Source organism: Bombina bombina, chromosome 2 (assembly GCF_027579735.1).
Source record: "Bombina bombina isolate aBomBom1 chromosome 2, aBomBom1.pri, whole genome shotgun sequence".
NCBI classification, from domain to species: Eukaryota; Metazoa; Chordata; class Amphibia; order Anura; family Bombinatoridae; genus Bombina; species Bombina bombina.
This window is the reverse complement of record NC_069500.1, coordinates 810,244,054-810,258,921: the sequence shown is the minus strand read 5'-3', so window position 1 is coordinate 810,258,921 and position 14,868 is coordinate 810,244,054. Positions and strand designations below refer to the sequence as shown.

Genomic DNA, 14,868 nt, shown 5'->3' with positions numbered 1-14,868 from the left:
ATAGGGTGAGTAACAGGTATTAAAATGCTAAGAAGAGTACTACTTAACACAACCTAGTTACCATGGGTCCCAGACCGCATGTCTTGTTATTATATTTTGTAAGGGTAATCATGCAGGCCATATAGACCTCCACCGATAGGGTGAGTAACAGGTATTAAAATGCTAAGGACATTACTACTTAACACAACATAGTTACCATGGGTCCCAGAACGCATGTGTTGTTATTGTATTTTGTTAGGGTAATCATGCAGGCCATATAGACCTCCCCCGACGGGGTGAGTAACAGATATTAAAATGCTAAGAACAGTACTACTTAACACAACCTAGTTACCATGGGTCCCAGACCCAGAGCAGATGTCTTATTATTATATTTTGTATGGGTATTCATGCAGGCCGTATAGACCTCCCCAGATAGGGGGAGTTACAGAGATTAAAGTGCTAAGAATAGTACTACTTAAAACACAACCTAGTTAACATGGGTCCCAGACCGCATGTCTTATTATTATATTTTGTCAGGGTAATCAGGCAGGCCATATAGACCTCCCCCGATAGGGGGGGGGTAACAGGGATTAAAGTGCTAAGAAAAGTACTAATTAACACAAGCTAGTTACCAGGGTCCAACACCGTGTGTCTTGTTGTTATACTTTGTCAGGGTAATCATGCAGGCCATATAGACCTCCCTTGATAGGGGGAGTAACAGGGATTACAGTTCTAAGAATAGTACTACTTAACACAACCTAGTTACCATGGGTCCCAGACCAGATGTTTTCTTGTTATACTTTGTCAGGCTAATCATACAGGCCATATAGAACTCCACCGAAAGGGGGGGGTAAGAGGGATTAAAGTGCTAAGAAAAGTTTTACTTAACACAACCGAATTACCATGGGTCCCAGACCGCGTGTCTTGTTGTTATACTTTGTCAGGGTAATCATACACGCCATATAGACCTCCACCAATAGGGGGAGTTACAGGGCTGAAAGTGCTAAGAATAGTACTACTTAACACAACCTAGTTACCATGGGTCCAAGACCGCATGTTTAATTATTATACTTTTTCAGGGTAATTATATATCTAACAAATCTATCTATTTCTCTTCTATCAATTCTATCTAACTATCAATCATATCTATCTATCCTATCTATCTATCTTCTGTCCGGACTGTTTTGAGACAGACATTTGTGTTTTTGACAAATTTGAAGTAGGAGGACAGACCAATCATCTTCTTCCATCTCCCAGTTCCAAAAATGAAGGCCATATAGACCTCCCCCGATAGGGGTAGTAACAGGTTGTAGTAAACTGCTAAGAATAGTACTACTTAACACACCACGGGTCACAGACCGCATGTCTTATTGTTATACTCTGTCAGGGAAATTATATATATTTCAAATCTATTTATTTATCTATCAAATCGATCGAACTATCAAACGTATCTATCAAATGTAGATTGCATCTATTGATCGATGTAATTCGTTTCTATAAAATGTATATTACATATTTTGGTTGATGTAATTCGTATCTATAAAATGTATATTGCATCTTTGATTCGATAACATTCGTATCTATCAAATGTATATTGCATCTATTGATCGATGTAATTCGTATCTATCAAATGTATATTGCATCTATTGATCTATGTAAATTGTATCGATCATATGTATATTGCATCGATTGAGCTATGTAATCTATGTATCTATCTATCTATCAAATCTATCTATCAAATCTATCTATCAAATCTATCTATCTCGTGGTTGTGCAAATGGACTGTTTGCGGTTGATTGCGGTACGTTACACTTGGAGTTTGCTCTGTCACTGTGAAGCGGCCGTAACCCTTACACTACCTGATAGATACGACATCATAACAGATGTTTTAAAGCACGTTATTGCAAACAATTTGGGAATGTTAGGTGATTTAGGCCCTTTATGGGTTAAAAGCAGACTCTGCATAAACAATGTAATTTTCCACGGGAGTTTTGCCAGGGATCCCCCTCCAGCATGCCACAGTCCCGGTGTTAGTCCCCTTGAAACAACTTTTCCATCACTATTGTGGCCAGAAAGAGTCCTTGTAGGTTTTAAAGTTCGCCTGCCTATTGAAGTCAATGGCGGTTCGCGCCATCACTAGTTGGCCATAAAACCATTAGCGGAACAAATCAGAATGGACTCTCAAATAAAGGGAGTCACCTTGATCTGTACTGTACACAAGGTAGCTTTGTTTGCGGACGACGTTACTCTTTTCTCATCAGATCCTGCACATTCTATTCCCAGACTCATGGATATCTTGGCCTCTTTTGGAGCCCACTCATTTTATAAGCTAAATTGATCAAAAACAGAGATATATACACAGGACATCCCTTGTGATCAGTTAGCCTCCCTGAAATCCAGATTTGATTTCACCTGGACAGGGAAATTTGTCTTACACCTAGGAGTCAAGCTTTCCAGCTGTTTTCCCCAGATAATTAAGGACAATTACCTCCCTCTCCTATCAGTGCTTCGCTCCCTTAAACACGATTGGAATTTATCTCACGTATCCTGGCTAGGGAGGATAGCTGCATTAAAAATGTCCTTTCGGCCCAGGCTTACTTTCAATGCCTTCCCATTAGGATCCCTAAGCACATACTTCTACAGTTTCAAAGTGAACTGACGAAATATATCTGGCAAGGTAAGCCCCCCAGAGTGGCGAACAAAATACTTCATCTCCCTAAAATCTCCGGGGGTATAGTGTCGCCTTCTGTGCTCCGGTACTACAAGGGAGCGATGCTTACCCATGTTGCTCAATGAGGAGTCAAACACTCCCAATCCAAATGGAGATCAATCGAGCAGGCCTCCCTACCCTATAACATCCACCTTCAAGACCTAGTATGGACCCCCCCACACTGCTGTAGAGAACTAGACTTGATTAATCCTGTGGTTCGCGAGTGTCTAGATACGTGGGACAAGCTTTGGCACTATGCCCATATAGCCCCTCACCCCTCTCCTATAACTTCTATTGCTGGTCTTCTCAGGGGATTACAGGAAACTCACCCAAATAAATAAGCTCAACTAGGAGTCAATTTGGTCTCGGACCTATGATCCTCCTCCCCTCAGGGCTCTTTTAAACTTCTTACCCAGTTTGGAACTGGACCCCTAATCTCACCATTCTTACCCTTTGAATTTCATAAAATCAAAAGTTTTTTACTCAGTTGGGGTTTCAAGCCAGGCTTGGCTTGTCCGCTGACCCCCTGGGAAACCGTCTGAAACCAAGGTGATAGGCTTTGTAGACCTTTATCCCTACATTATTTGCTACTTGAAGGAACCCTATTTTCTGATACACCGGCTCACCTACAGCGTTGGGAGTCCCTCCTGGGCATCCCAGTATCCCCCCATATTTGGGGACGTACCCTAGTACTTACTCAGAAAGCTATTCACTGTACTACACTATACGAAACCTTTTACAAACTCCTATCCCACTGGTATTAGGTCCCCACTAGGCTAGCTAAGATGTTCCCGAGTGCGTCACCTTAATGTTGGAGAGGTTGTGGTCAGAGGGGCAACACGATACACATTTGGTGGGATTGCCCTAAGATCCAACCCCTATGGAATACATGTTTCCTGGCCCTGTCCAGCTTGGGAATACCCCTTCCCAGATCACCGTCCATAGCCCTGCTACATATAGGCGTACATACTTTACTGAAGCACCACTCATTCATATGTATTTACCTTTTCACAACTGTTAAAAAACGCTATAGCCTGTCCATTGAAAAAGGTTTCCCCCCCTAACTGGGTCAGAATATGTAAAACCATGGCATATATCTATACCATGGAGAAGGATATATTTTATAAACTCGACAATTCAGACCTTTTCGAACTTGTGTGGGCGGACTGGAAAGATAAATACGACACAGAGTCGAGACCCAACATTTTGACCTCTGACTGAGCTAAATGATGTAGAGGGTGGACGAGACTTACATCTGAGTCCTACATGCGAGTTAGTATTCATCCCTATTCCTCCCCCTCTTCCCCTCCCCCTTCCTCCCCCTTTTCCCCTCCCCCTTCCTTGAATCGGCAAACTAGGAAAGCAGGGGACCAACGAGTCCCCATTGTTTTTTCAATATTGTGTCCTAAGTCTTTATGTTTTCTTGAAAAGAAGTCTGTTTGATGAATATTGGCCTGATTTGTTATTGAGATGATATTGTATTGACATGTTAAAAACTCGGGTCTCTTGACTTTACATGTAACCAGTGAATTTTCTTTGCTATTTATTTACGTTATTCTCATGTAATTTCTGTTAATTGGTCAATAAAGCTTTTGAAAACTTTAAAAAAAAACAAAAGAATTAAAGCCTTTCATCCTAGAGGTAAGTTTCTCCTCTATCGTTTATCTGTGGTCCAGATAAAACAGAGGCATTTTTGAATTGCGTTTGGGATCTTTCTTCCCTGGGAGTAATTCTGGATAGGAGGATTTTCGTCCTTTTCTAGGCCTAGAGGGCCTCAACAAGTTTTCTCAGGGTACCATTCTTCTAAATGGAAGCCATTGGTTTTTTCTTCCCTTGGTCCTAGAGGGTCAGTTCATGTCGACCATAGACCAGTAGGATGCATATTTTCTAGTTCCTGAGCTTTGCCTTTCTGGCTTCCCTTTGGCCTTGCCACTGTTCCCAGTATTTTCTGGAAAGTTCTGGGGGGTTCTCTTGGCAGTGATCAGGTGTCGGGTTATTGAAGTGGCACCATGCCTAGATGTCATTTTGGTTCGGGCGCCATCTTTTCTTCAAGCAAATTCTCATTTAGAGATCTCTTGTCTTTTCTACGTTCCCACGGATGGGAAGAAATTCTGGAGATGAACTCCCTTGTTTCAGCTTCAGGTGAAGTTTTCTTAGGGACCATGATAGTTTCCCTATTTAGGAAAATATTTCTGACAGAGGTCAGAAAAGCAAAGTTTATTTTCTCCTGCCTCTATCTACAGTCTACGGTTCAAGGTATCAGTGGCTCAATGTATGGAGGTAATTGGTCTGATGGACATCATCCCTTTGCTCGATCCCATCTGCGAGTTTCGCAGTTTTGCATGCTCAGACAGTGGAACGATCTTGGAGGATAGATCTAGATCTGTCAACATGTGACTCTCTTTTGTGGTGATTTTCTTAGGAGCATCTGTCTCAGGGCACATGTTTCCGGTATCTTTCCTCGGTAATAGTGACCACGGACATCAGCCTGTTGGGCTGAGGAGCAGTGTGGGACTCTTTAAAGGCGCTTGGACTATGATAGGAATCTGCTCTCCTCATAAGACCATGCAGCTACGTCGAGAGTTTTGAATATTTTCCGACAAGCTTGACATAGTGGCGGATCGCTTGGAATATTTTGCCGCCTCGTATCACTTTCAAACTTTGGGGCCTTAGTCTGAACTTCAAATGAGCAGTAGATTTTTTTTCTGACAAATTTCAAAGTTATGTCTATTTCCACTCCTCCTGTATCATGTGACAGCCATCAGCCAATTATAAATGCATATACGTCTATTCTGTGAATTCTTGCGCATGCTCAGTAGGAGCCGGTTACTCAAAAAGTGTAAATATAAAAGATTGTGTACATTTTATTAATGGAAGCAAATTGGAAAGTTGTTTAAAATTGTATGCTCTATCTGAATAAAAAAAAAGTTAAATTTTTATTTGAGTGTCTATTTAAATACTGGTTATATTGAAACTAGAAGCCTTAGATCAAAACATGCTCTCAGGGGACAGAGATATACTATGTATTTGTTTGTGTAAACAGTGAGAAATAAGATATTACTTTGAGTAAATATTTAGGCAAGATAAGCTAACGAGTTTTACTCTCCCTACAAGCTCAGCCCATTTTCACTGGATTGTTGGTTTAATTAGCAGAAACAGCTATTTCATATACAACATAAACATTTTCTCAGACATTTTATACTATGCTGCTGGTATAACAAGTCATTGGAAACACATTAAGGGGAAAACAATTTTATAGCACACTGTCCAATTAATTCTTATTGTTTAGTAATCTTAGCATATGATAAGATGTATTTGATTTATAGGCTATGAAGGATACACAAGCAAATCATGTGTGTTGATAGCACTCATATACAGCCAGGCAATAAGGCACAACTGCATTTGATCTGAAAAAAATTACCATGATGAAGAACCCAGTTAGCTAATGAGAACTTTAATCTACCAGGGGTAAACACAAAATAATAAATAGATGTAGCCTCCTTGAATACAAACACAAAGCAAAAGGAAATACATTTACTGCTGGTTGTGACCTACAAGCTATATCAAGAAAACTTTTGTAAATTGTTAAAATACCCTGCAACACACTGTTTTTAAAGAGAAATGGAAGTCAAAACTATATACATCCCCAGCATAGTTTTCCATGACTATTTGGAGGTGTGGGAAAAAAGCTGTTTTAAAGGAACATGAAACCCAACATGTTTATTTCATGATTCAGATAGAGAATACAATTTTAAACAGCTTCCCAATTTACTTCTATTGTCAATTTTGCGTCATCCTCTTGATATCTATTTTGAAGAAGCAGCAATGAACTACTGGGAACTAGCTGAACACATTAGGTGAGCCAATGACAAGAGGCATATATATGCAGCCACCAATCAGCAGCTAGCTCCCAGTGGTTCATCAATACTCCTGAACCTGCCTATGTGATTTTCAACAAAGGATACCAAGAGTACAATGCAAATTTGATAATAAGAGTATATTGAAAAGTTGTTTAATATTACAATTTTTTTCTGAATCATGAACATTTAATTTTTACTTTATTGTTCCTTTAACCTTTTTTTTATTCTTCTTAACACTTATTAGCACACATCTTACCTGAGCACTTTGTTAATGATACTTTATACATAGTACATGATAATGTAGCGCTGTGGAATCTGTTGGCAAATAACTGATAATATTAATTCTTCCAGTCGGCACCTGGTAAACTGTGAGATTGGCCACTGGCCATGTGCATGTGGTACTAATTTTAGATTTGGGAGGAAAAAGCTACAGATTGTCTCAACAAAGTAAGTGTAACATTTTCAGGGTATATATAAAGCAAATTATCAATAAACAATTAATTGATATTAAAAATTAGACTATGGGGGTTATTTATCAAAGATCTGGCGGACCTGATCCAAAAGTGCAGGTCAGGTCCGCCAGACCTTGCTGAATGCGGAGAGCAATACGCTCTCCGTATTCAGCATTGCACCAGCAGCTCTTATGAGCTGCTTGTGCAACGCCACCCCCTGCAGATTTGTGGCCAATCGGCCGCCAGCAGGGAGGTGTCAATCAACTCGATCGGGTTGATTTTCGGCGATGTCTGTCCGCCTGCTCAGAGCAGGCGGACAGGGTTATGGAGCAGTGGTCTCAAGAGCTTGATAAATGGGCCCCTATAAGTCCACAAGAGTTGGAGAAAACCAAACCATTTACTCAAAGCAAAGACACAACAAAGTTAACCATGATTTCTTTTTAGGACAGTCATTCTCCATTTTACAAATCAAATTCTATTTATCATGTAACTGGAATGCTTTTCTTTGTCCTGTAAAAACAGTTTGTAAGACCAGTGTAATAATCTGTGAGATACTTACAGAGCAGCTGTCTACACCTCCCTGCATGAAGCCAGCACAAAGCATTCTTGGACTGATTTGTATCGGGTAGAATTTTTTACAAGTCTGGTCTCCAACAATAGTGACTGAGGCTTTCTGGAGCTGCCTGGACATAGGACCTAAGAGAGACAGATATAAATAATGTTAGGCAACTTCTTGATAGAAAGTTTTGAGGTTGTACCTAAAATGGGGTGACTTTTTAACAGAACATAAAAAAGATGATCAATTAGGTTTCAGACATTTCTGTGCTTTTTATCTAACAATGTATAATTCTTGATGCTAGTTTCTTCCTAAAAGACCCCATGGATCAAGTTTTACCTCCTTCTTTGGTGGAGCCCCATCCTGTAATGAAGCATCTGGTGCCCTCTAGAAAGCTGTGGCTAGAGTCTGGGAGACAGATTGGCTTAATGAGGTTGGTGTAAGATAGTGGGGAAGGCAGTTCCAAAAGAGCCACGTCATTATCAAGTGTGTATACATTGTAGAAGGGGTGTTTGTGGATCCGGAAAATCCTCTCAACCCTACCCTCTACCCCATTGAGGAAGGGAGTGCCCAGGTAAGCAGCCCATAATTTGGGATCACTGTAACTATAGAATAAAACAGTAATAAATTAGTGGTTTCATGAAAATAGTAATACTATTTTTTCTTTGGATTATTTCAATTTCTCTTTAAAATGTTTTCTCTTCATAAATAATCTTTTATGCACACACCTTGATCTTATGTATAATATTGCTGTTTTTCTCCATTTCAATTTCAACTGTTCCTTGTATATCCTATTTTGGCCTAGGCAAACAAGGCACTTGCCTAGGGCGGCAGATTTTTGGGATGCACTACACACACTTACACTACAGACACTCACCATATACAAACACACACACACACACACGCGCACTTTAAAAATGAACATTTACTTTGGAAATGCCATGAAAAAAAGTCACAACAGAATTTTGAGTGCCTAGGGCTGCACAAAACCTAAATACACCACTGCTGTATATTCATTACTATATATTCCCCTTTAATTTTTTCTCACATCTGATTTTACAATAACAATAAACAGATAATACAGTCATGTATTACTAAGAAAAACAGCATTCAATAAAGATTTTATTGTGTGTTTAAAACAATAAACACACAATAACAAGCAAAAAAAGGTGAATCCAGCTCACGCTCTTATTTTTTCTTGCTTTTGGAGACAATACTCAGCATATCACTTGGTCTGCTCTGTATACTTACATATCAAAGCAGTGGGCAGCAGAAAGCAGCCATCGGTCTGCGATTAGCACAGCCCCACACTTGTGTTCCTTTCTTCTGAGCCACAAACTGACCTGCCACGGCCACTCCCCTCTCACAGAACCACTGCCCCCAACTATCTTGTTAAAGGCCAGTACTGGGGCTGATCCACAATCTATGGAAAAGGTAGGAATACTTTGATTAAAAAAAGATTGATTAATAGGCCTAGACTACTAGATTTCTGTCAATGCAGGAAAACTGCCATGTAGTATTTCAGCTAATTGAAAAAAGAGGCTCAATGGAATATTATCTGATGTCTTTAGTTTAGTCACTGATGGAGAGAGCTCATCTAAGTAACTATTGGCTATAGTTTAAAGTATCAGCGGAATATGATTTAGCAATCAAATGAGAAAATGCAAATATGGTATAAAGGTAAAGAAATAGAAATAGAGAGATTACTGTTCATAATAAACTATAAATATACATATATGCAAATTCTTATAGATAGTAATTAAAAGGAAATTAAAAGGCTAAATACATGCACCTCCCTCCAATTATGGGTGTTGCCATTTTGGAACCTAGTTTACTGTAAGAATATATATAACACCATACTGACTCCATTTTGTTTTTTAACCACCATTTTAATTTATTATACTGTGAATTAATAAGCTGATGTGAGCTTCTTGCAAAATAACCTTATCTCGAGACTATGGGGCCTACTTATTAATGTGCTAGCGGACACGATCCGATATTGCATCGATAAATGCCGACAGTATACGCTCTTGGCATTTATCATTGCACCAGCAGTTCTTGTGAACTGCTGGTGCAATGCCGCCCCTTGCAGATAGCAGGGGGTGTCAATCAACCCGACTGTTTTCGATTGATTTCTGGTGATGTCTGTCCGCTGCCTCAGAGCAGGCGGACAAGTTATGGAACAGCGGTCTTTAGAAGGCTCGCCGGAAAAGAACTTGATAAATATGTCCTTGGCTGAACGCCTGGATTTATTTTATCTTGGTTTACTCCTCTTGGTTCACTCCTTTCATTCTTGTTTTCTGTAAACTGTTAGGCTATACTGCATCACTGTATAGCCCTGTACCATGTAACCATTTTACGATTATAAGCACAGCACTGCTAAAAAATAAACAGAGCAGACTATGGGGCCGAATTATCAAGCTCTGAATAAAATATCAAATATACTAGGTGTTTAGGTGGGGGAACTTGTCTGTTACTTACTATTTTTATTTCTCTTGTTAAGTGTATCCAGTCCACGGATCATCCATTACTTGTGGGATATTCTCCTTCCCAACAGGAAGTTGCAAGAGGATCACCCACAGCAGAGCTGCTATATACCTCCTCCCCTAACTGCCATATCCAGTCATTCTCTTGCAACTCTCAACAAAGATGGACGTAGTAAGAGGAGAGTGGTGTATTATAGTTAGTTTCTTAACTTCAATCAAAAGTTTGTTATTTTTAAATGGTACCGGAGTGTACTGTTTTATCAAAGGCAGCATTAGAAGAAGAATCTGCCTGTGATTTCTATGATCTTAGCAGAAGTAACTAAGATCCATTGCCGTTCTCACATATTCTGAGGAGTGAGGTAACTTCAGAGAGGGAATGGCGTGCAGGTTTTCCTGCAATAAGGTATGTGCAGTAAACATATTTCTAGGGATGGAACTTGCTAGAAAAATGCTGCTGATACCGGATTAATGTAAGTTAAGCCTAAATGCAGTGATTTAATAGCGACTGGTATCAGGCTTATTAACAGAGATACATACTCTTATAAAAGTGTAATATAAAACGTTTGCTGGCATGTTTAATCGTTTTTATATATGCTTTGGTGATAAAACTTATTGGGGCCTAGTTTTTTCCACATGGCTGGCTTTATTTTTGCCTAGAAACAAAGGCTTTCCACTGTTATAGTATAAAAGTTACAGTTGGTGCAGTTAAAATTACAAACTGTGACATTCAGCTTCCCTCAGCAGTCCCCTGCATGCTATAGGACATCTCTGAAGGGCTCAAAAGGCTTCAAAAGTAGGAGCTGTGGCAGTTGTTATGAGTGTTTAAAAAACATATTTTTCGTTTTGTTAATCTGTATTTTGTATTAAGGGGTTAATCATCCATTTGCAAGTGGGTGCAATGCTCTGCTAACTTGTTACATACACTGTAAAAACTTTGTTAGCGTAACTGCCTTTTTTCACTGTTATTTCAAATTTTGCCAAAATTTGTTTCTCTTAAAGGCACAGTAACGTTTTTTATATTGCTTGTTAACTTTGTTTAAAGTGTTTTCCAAGCTTACTAGTCTCATTGCTAGTCTGTACAAACATGTCTGACACAGAGGAAACTACTTGTTCATTATGTTTAAAAGCCATGGTGGAGCCCCATAGGAGAATGTGTACTAAATGTATTGATTTCACCTTAAACAGTAAAGATCAGTCTTTATCTATAAAAGAATTGTCACCAGAGGGGTCTGTCGAGGGGGAAGTTATGCCGACTAACTCTCCCCACGTGTCGGACCCTTCGCCTCCCGCTCGAGGGACGCACGCTAATATGGCGCCAAGTACATCAGGGATGCCCATAGCGATTACTTTGCAGGACATGGCTCCAATCATGAATAATACCCTGTCACAGGTATTAGCCAGATTGCCTGAATTGAGAGGCAAGCGCGATAGCTCTGGGGTTAGACGAGATACAGAGCGCATAGATGCTGTAAGAGCCATGTCTGATACTGCGTCACAATATGCAGAACCTGAGGACGGAGAGCTTCAGTCTGTGGGTGACGTCTATGAATCGGGGAGACCTGATTCAGAGATTTCTAATTTTAAATTTAAGCTTGAGAACCTCCGTGTGTTACTTGGGGAGGTATTAGCTGCTCTGAATGACTGTGACACAATTGCAGTGCCAGAGAAATTGTGTAGGCTGGATAAATACTATGCAGTGCCGGTGAGTACTGATGTTTTTTCCAATACCTAAAAGGCTTACAGAAATTATTAGTAAGGAGTGGGATAGACCCGGTGTGCCCTTTTCCCCACTTCCTATATTTAGAAAAATGTTTCCAATAGATGCCACTACACGGGACTTATGGCAGACAGTACCTAAGGTGGAGGGAGCAGTTTCTACTTTAGCAAATCGTACCACTATCCCGGTTGAGGACAGTTGTGCTTTTTCAGATCCAATGGATAAAAAATTAGAGGGTTACCTTAAGAAAATGCTTATTCAACAAGGTTTTTATTTTACAGCCCCTTGCATGCATTGCGCCTGTCACTGCTGCGGCGGCGTTCTGGTTTGAGGACCTGGAAGAGGCCATCCATACAGCTCCATTGACTGAAATTATTGACAAGCTTAGAACACTTAAGCTAGCTAACTCATTTGTTTCTGATGCCATTGTTCATTTGACTAAACTAACGGCTAAGAATTCCGGATTCGCCATCCAGGCGCGTAAAGTGCTATGGCTTAAATCCTGGTCAGCTGATGTGACTTCAAAGTCTAAATTACTTAACATTCCTTTCAAGGGGCAGACCTTATTCGGGCCTGGTTTGAAAGAAATTATTGCTGACATTACTGGAGGTAAGGGTCATACCCTTCCTCAGGACAGGGCCAAATCAAGGGCCAAACAGTCTAATTTTCGTGCCTTTCGAAATTTCAAGGCAGGTGCAGGATCAGCTCCCTCTACTTCAAAACAAGAGGGAACTTTTCCTCAATCTAAGCAGGTCTGGAAACCTACCCAGTCCTGGAACAAGGGCAAGCAGGCCAGAAAGCCTGCTGCTGCCTCCAAGACAGCATGAAGGAGCGGCCCCCTATCCGACAACGGATCTAGTAGGGGGCAGACTCTCTCTCTTCGATGTTCAGGATCCCTGGGCGTTGGAGATCATATCTCAGGGATATCTTCTGGACTTCAAAGCTTCTCCCCCACAAGGGAGATTTCACCTTTCAAGATTATCTGCAAAACAGATAAAGAAAGAGGCATTCCTAAGCTGCGTGCAAGACCTCCTTGTAATGGGAGTGATCTATCCAGTTCCGCGGACGGAACAAGGACAGGGGTTTTATTCAAATCTGTTTGTGGTTCCCAAAAAGAGGGAACCTTCAGACCAATTTTGGATCTAAAGATCCTAAACAAATTCCTCAGAGTTCCATCATTCAAGATGGAAACTATTCGAACCATTTTACCCATGATCCAAGAGGGTCAGTACATGACCACAGTGGACTTAAAGGATGCCTACCTTCACATTCCGATCCACAAGAATAATCATCGGTTCCTGAGGCCTTTCTAGACAGGCATTACCAGTTTGTAGATCTTCCATTCGGGTTGGCTACAGCCCCAAGAATTTTTACAAAGGTTCTGGGCTCACTTCTGGCGGTTCTAAGACCGCGAGGCATAGCGGTGGCTTCTTACCTAGACGACATCCTGATACAGGTGTCAAGCTTTCAAATTGCCAAGTCTCATACAGAGATAGTTCTGGCATTTCTGAGGTCGCATGGGTGGAAAGTGAACAAAGAAAAGAGTTCTCTATCTCCTCTCACAAGGGTTTCCTTCCTAGGGACTCTGATAGATTCTATAGAAATGAAAATTTACCTGACGGAGTCCAGGTTATCAAAACTTCTAAATGCTTGCCGTGTTCTTCACTCCATTCCGTGCCCCACGGTGGCTCAGTGCATGGAAGTAATCGGCTTAATGGTAGCGGCGATGGACATAGTGCCATTTGCGCGGCTGCATCTCAGACCGCTGCAATTATGCATGCTCAGTCAGTGGAATGGGGATTACACAGATTTGTCCCCTCTACTAAATCTGGATCAGGAAACCAGAGATTCTCTTCTCTGGTGGTTATCTCGGGTCCATCTGTCCAAAGGTATGACCTTTCACAGGCCAGATTGGACCATTGTCCAACAGACGCCAGCCTTCTAGGTTGGGGTGCAGTCTGGAACTCCCTGAAGGCTCAGGGTTCATGAACTCAGGAGGAGAAACTCCTCCCAATAAATATTCTGGAGTTAAGAGCAATATTCAATGCTCTTCTAGCTTGGCCTCAGTTAGCAACACTGAGGTTCATCAGATTTCAGTCGGACAACATCACGACTGTGGCTTACATCATCCATCAAGGGGGGACCAGGAGTTCCCTAGCGATGTCAGAAGTCTCCAAGATAATTCGCTGGGCAGAGACTCACTCTTGCCACCTATCAGCGATCCATATCCCAGGGGTAGAGAACTGGGAGGCGGATTTTCTAAGTCATCAGACTTTTCATCCGGGGGAGTGGGAACTCCATCCGGAGGTGTTTGCTCAATTGGTTCTCCGTTGGGGCAAACCAGAACTGGATCTCATGGCGTCTCGCCAGAACGCCAAGATTCCTTGTTACGGATCTAGGTCCAGGGACCCAGAATCGGCACTGATAGATGCTCTAGCAGCGCCTTGGTTCTTCAACCTGGCCTATGTGTTTCCACCGTTTCCTCTGCTCCCTCGTCTGATTGCCAAAATCAAACAGGAGAGAGCATCGGTGATATTGATAGCGCCTGCATGGCCACGCAGGACCTGGTATGCAGACCTAGTGGACATGTCATCCTTTCCACCATGGACTCTGCCTCTGAGACAAGACCTTCTAATACAAGGTCCTTTCAATCATCCGAATCTACTTTCTCTGAGACTGACTGCATGGAGATTGAACGCTTGATCCTATCAAAGCGTGGCTTCTCCGAGTCAGTAATTGATACCTTAATACAGGCACGAAAGCCTGTCACCAGGAAAATTTACCACAAGATTTGGCGTAAATATCTTCATTGGTGTGAATCCAAGAATTACTCATGGAGTAGGGTTAGGATTCCTAGGATATTGTCCTTCCTCCAAGAGGGTTTGGACAAAGGACTATCAGCTAGTTCTTTAAAGGGACAGATTTCTGCTCTGTCTATTCTTTTACACAAGCGTCTGGCAGAAGTTCCAGACGTTCAGGCATTTTGTCAGGCTTTAGTTAGAATTAAGCCTGTGTTTAAACCTGTTGCTCCCCCATGGAGCTTAAACTTGGTTCTTAAAGTTCTTCAAGGGGTTCCGTTTGAACCCCTTCATTCTATTGATATCAAAC

At 41.2% G+C, this 14,868-nt stretch overlaps 1 protein-coding gene across 1 annotated transcript in view; it reads right to left on the bottom strand.

Annotated features, from left to right (window-relative positions):
* Window positions 1-14,868, bottom strand: part of TMPRSS9 (transmembrane serine protease 9) — a 163,272-nt gene that overhangs the window by 33,603 nt on the left and 114,801 nt on the right. Inside the window, exons 16-18 of the mRNA XM_053703026.1 lie at window positions 8,809-8,980; window positions 7,897-8,162; window positions 7,561-7,697 (exon numbers count right to left, since the gene is read on the bottom strand). Coding sequence (XP_053559001.1) covers window positions 7,561-7,697; window positions 7,897-8,162; window positions 8,809-8,980 — 575 coding nt within the window. The remainder of the gene's footprint in view (window positions 1-7,560; window positions 7,698-7,896; window positions 8,163-8,808; window positions 8,981-14,868) is intronic.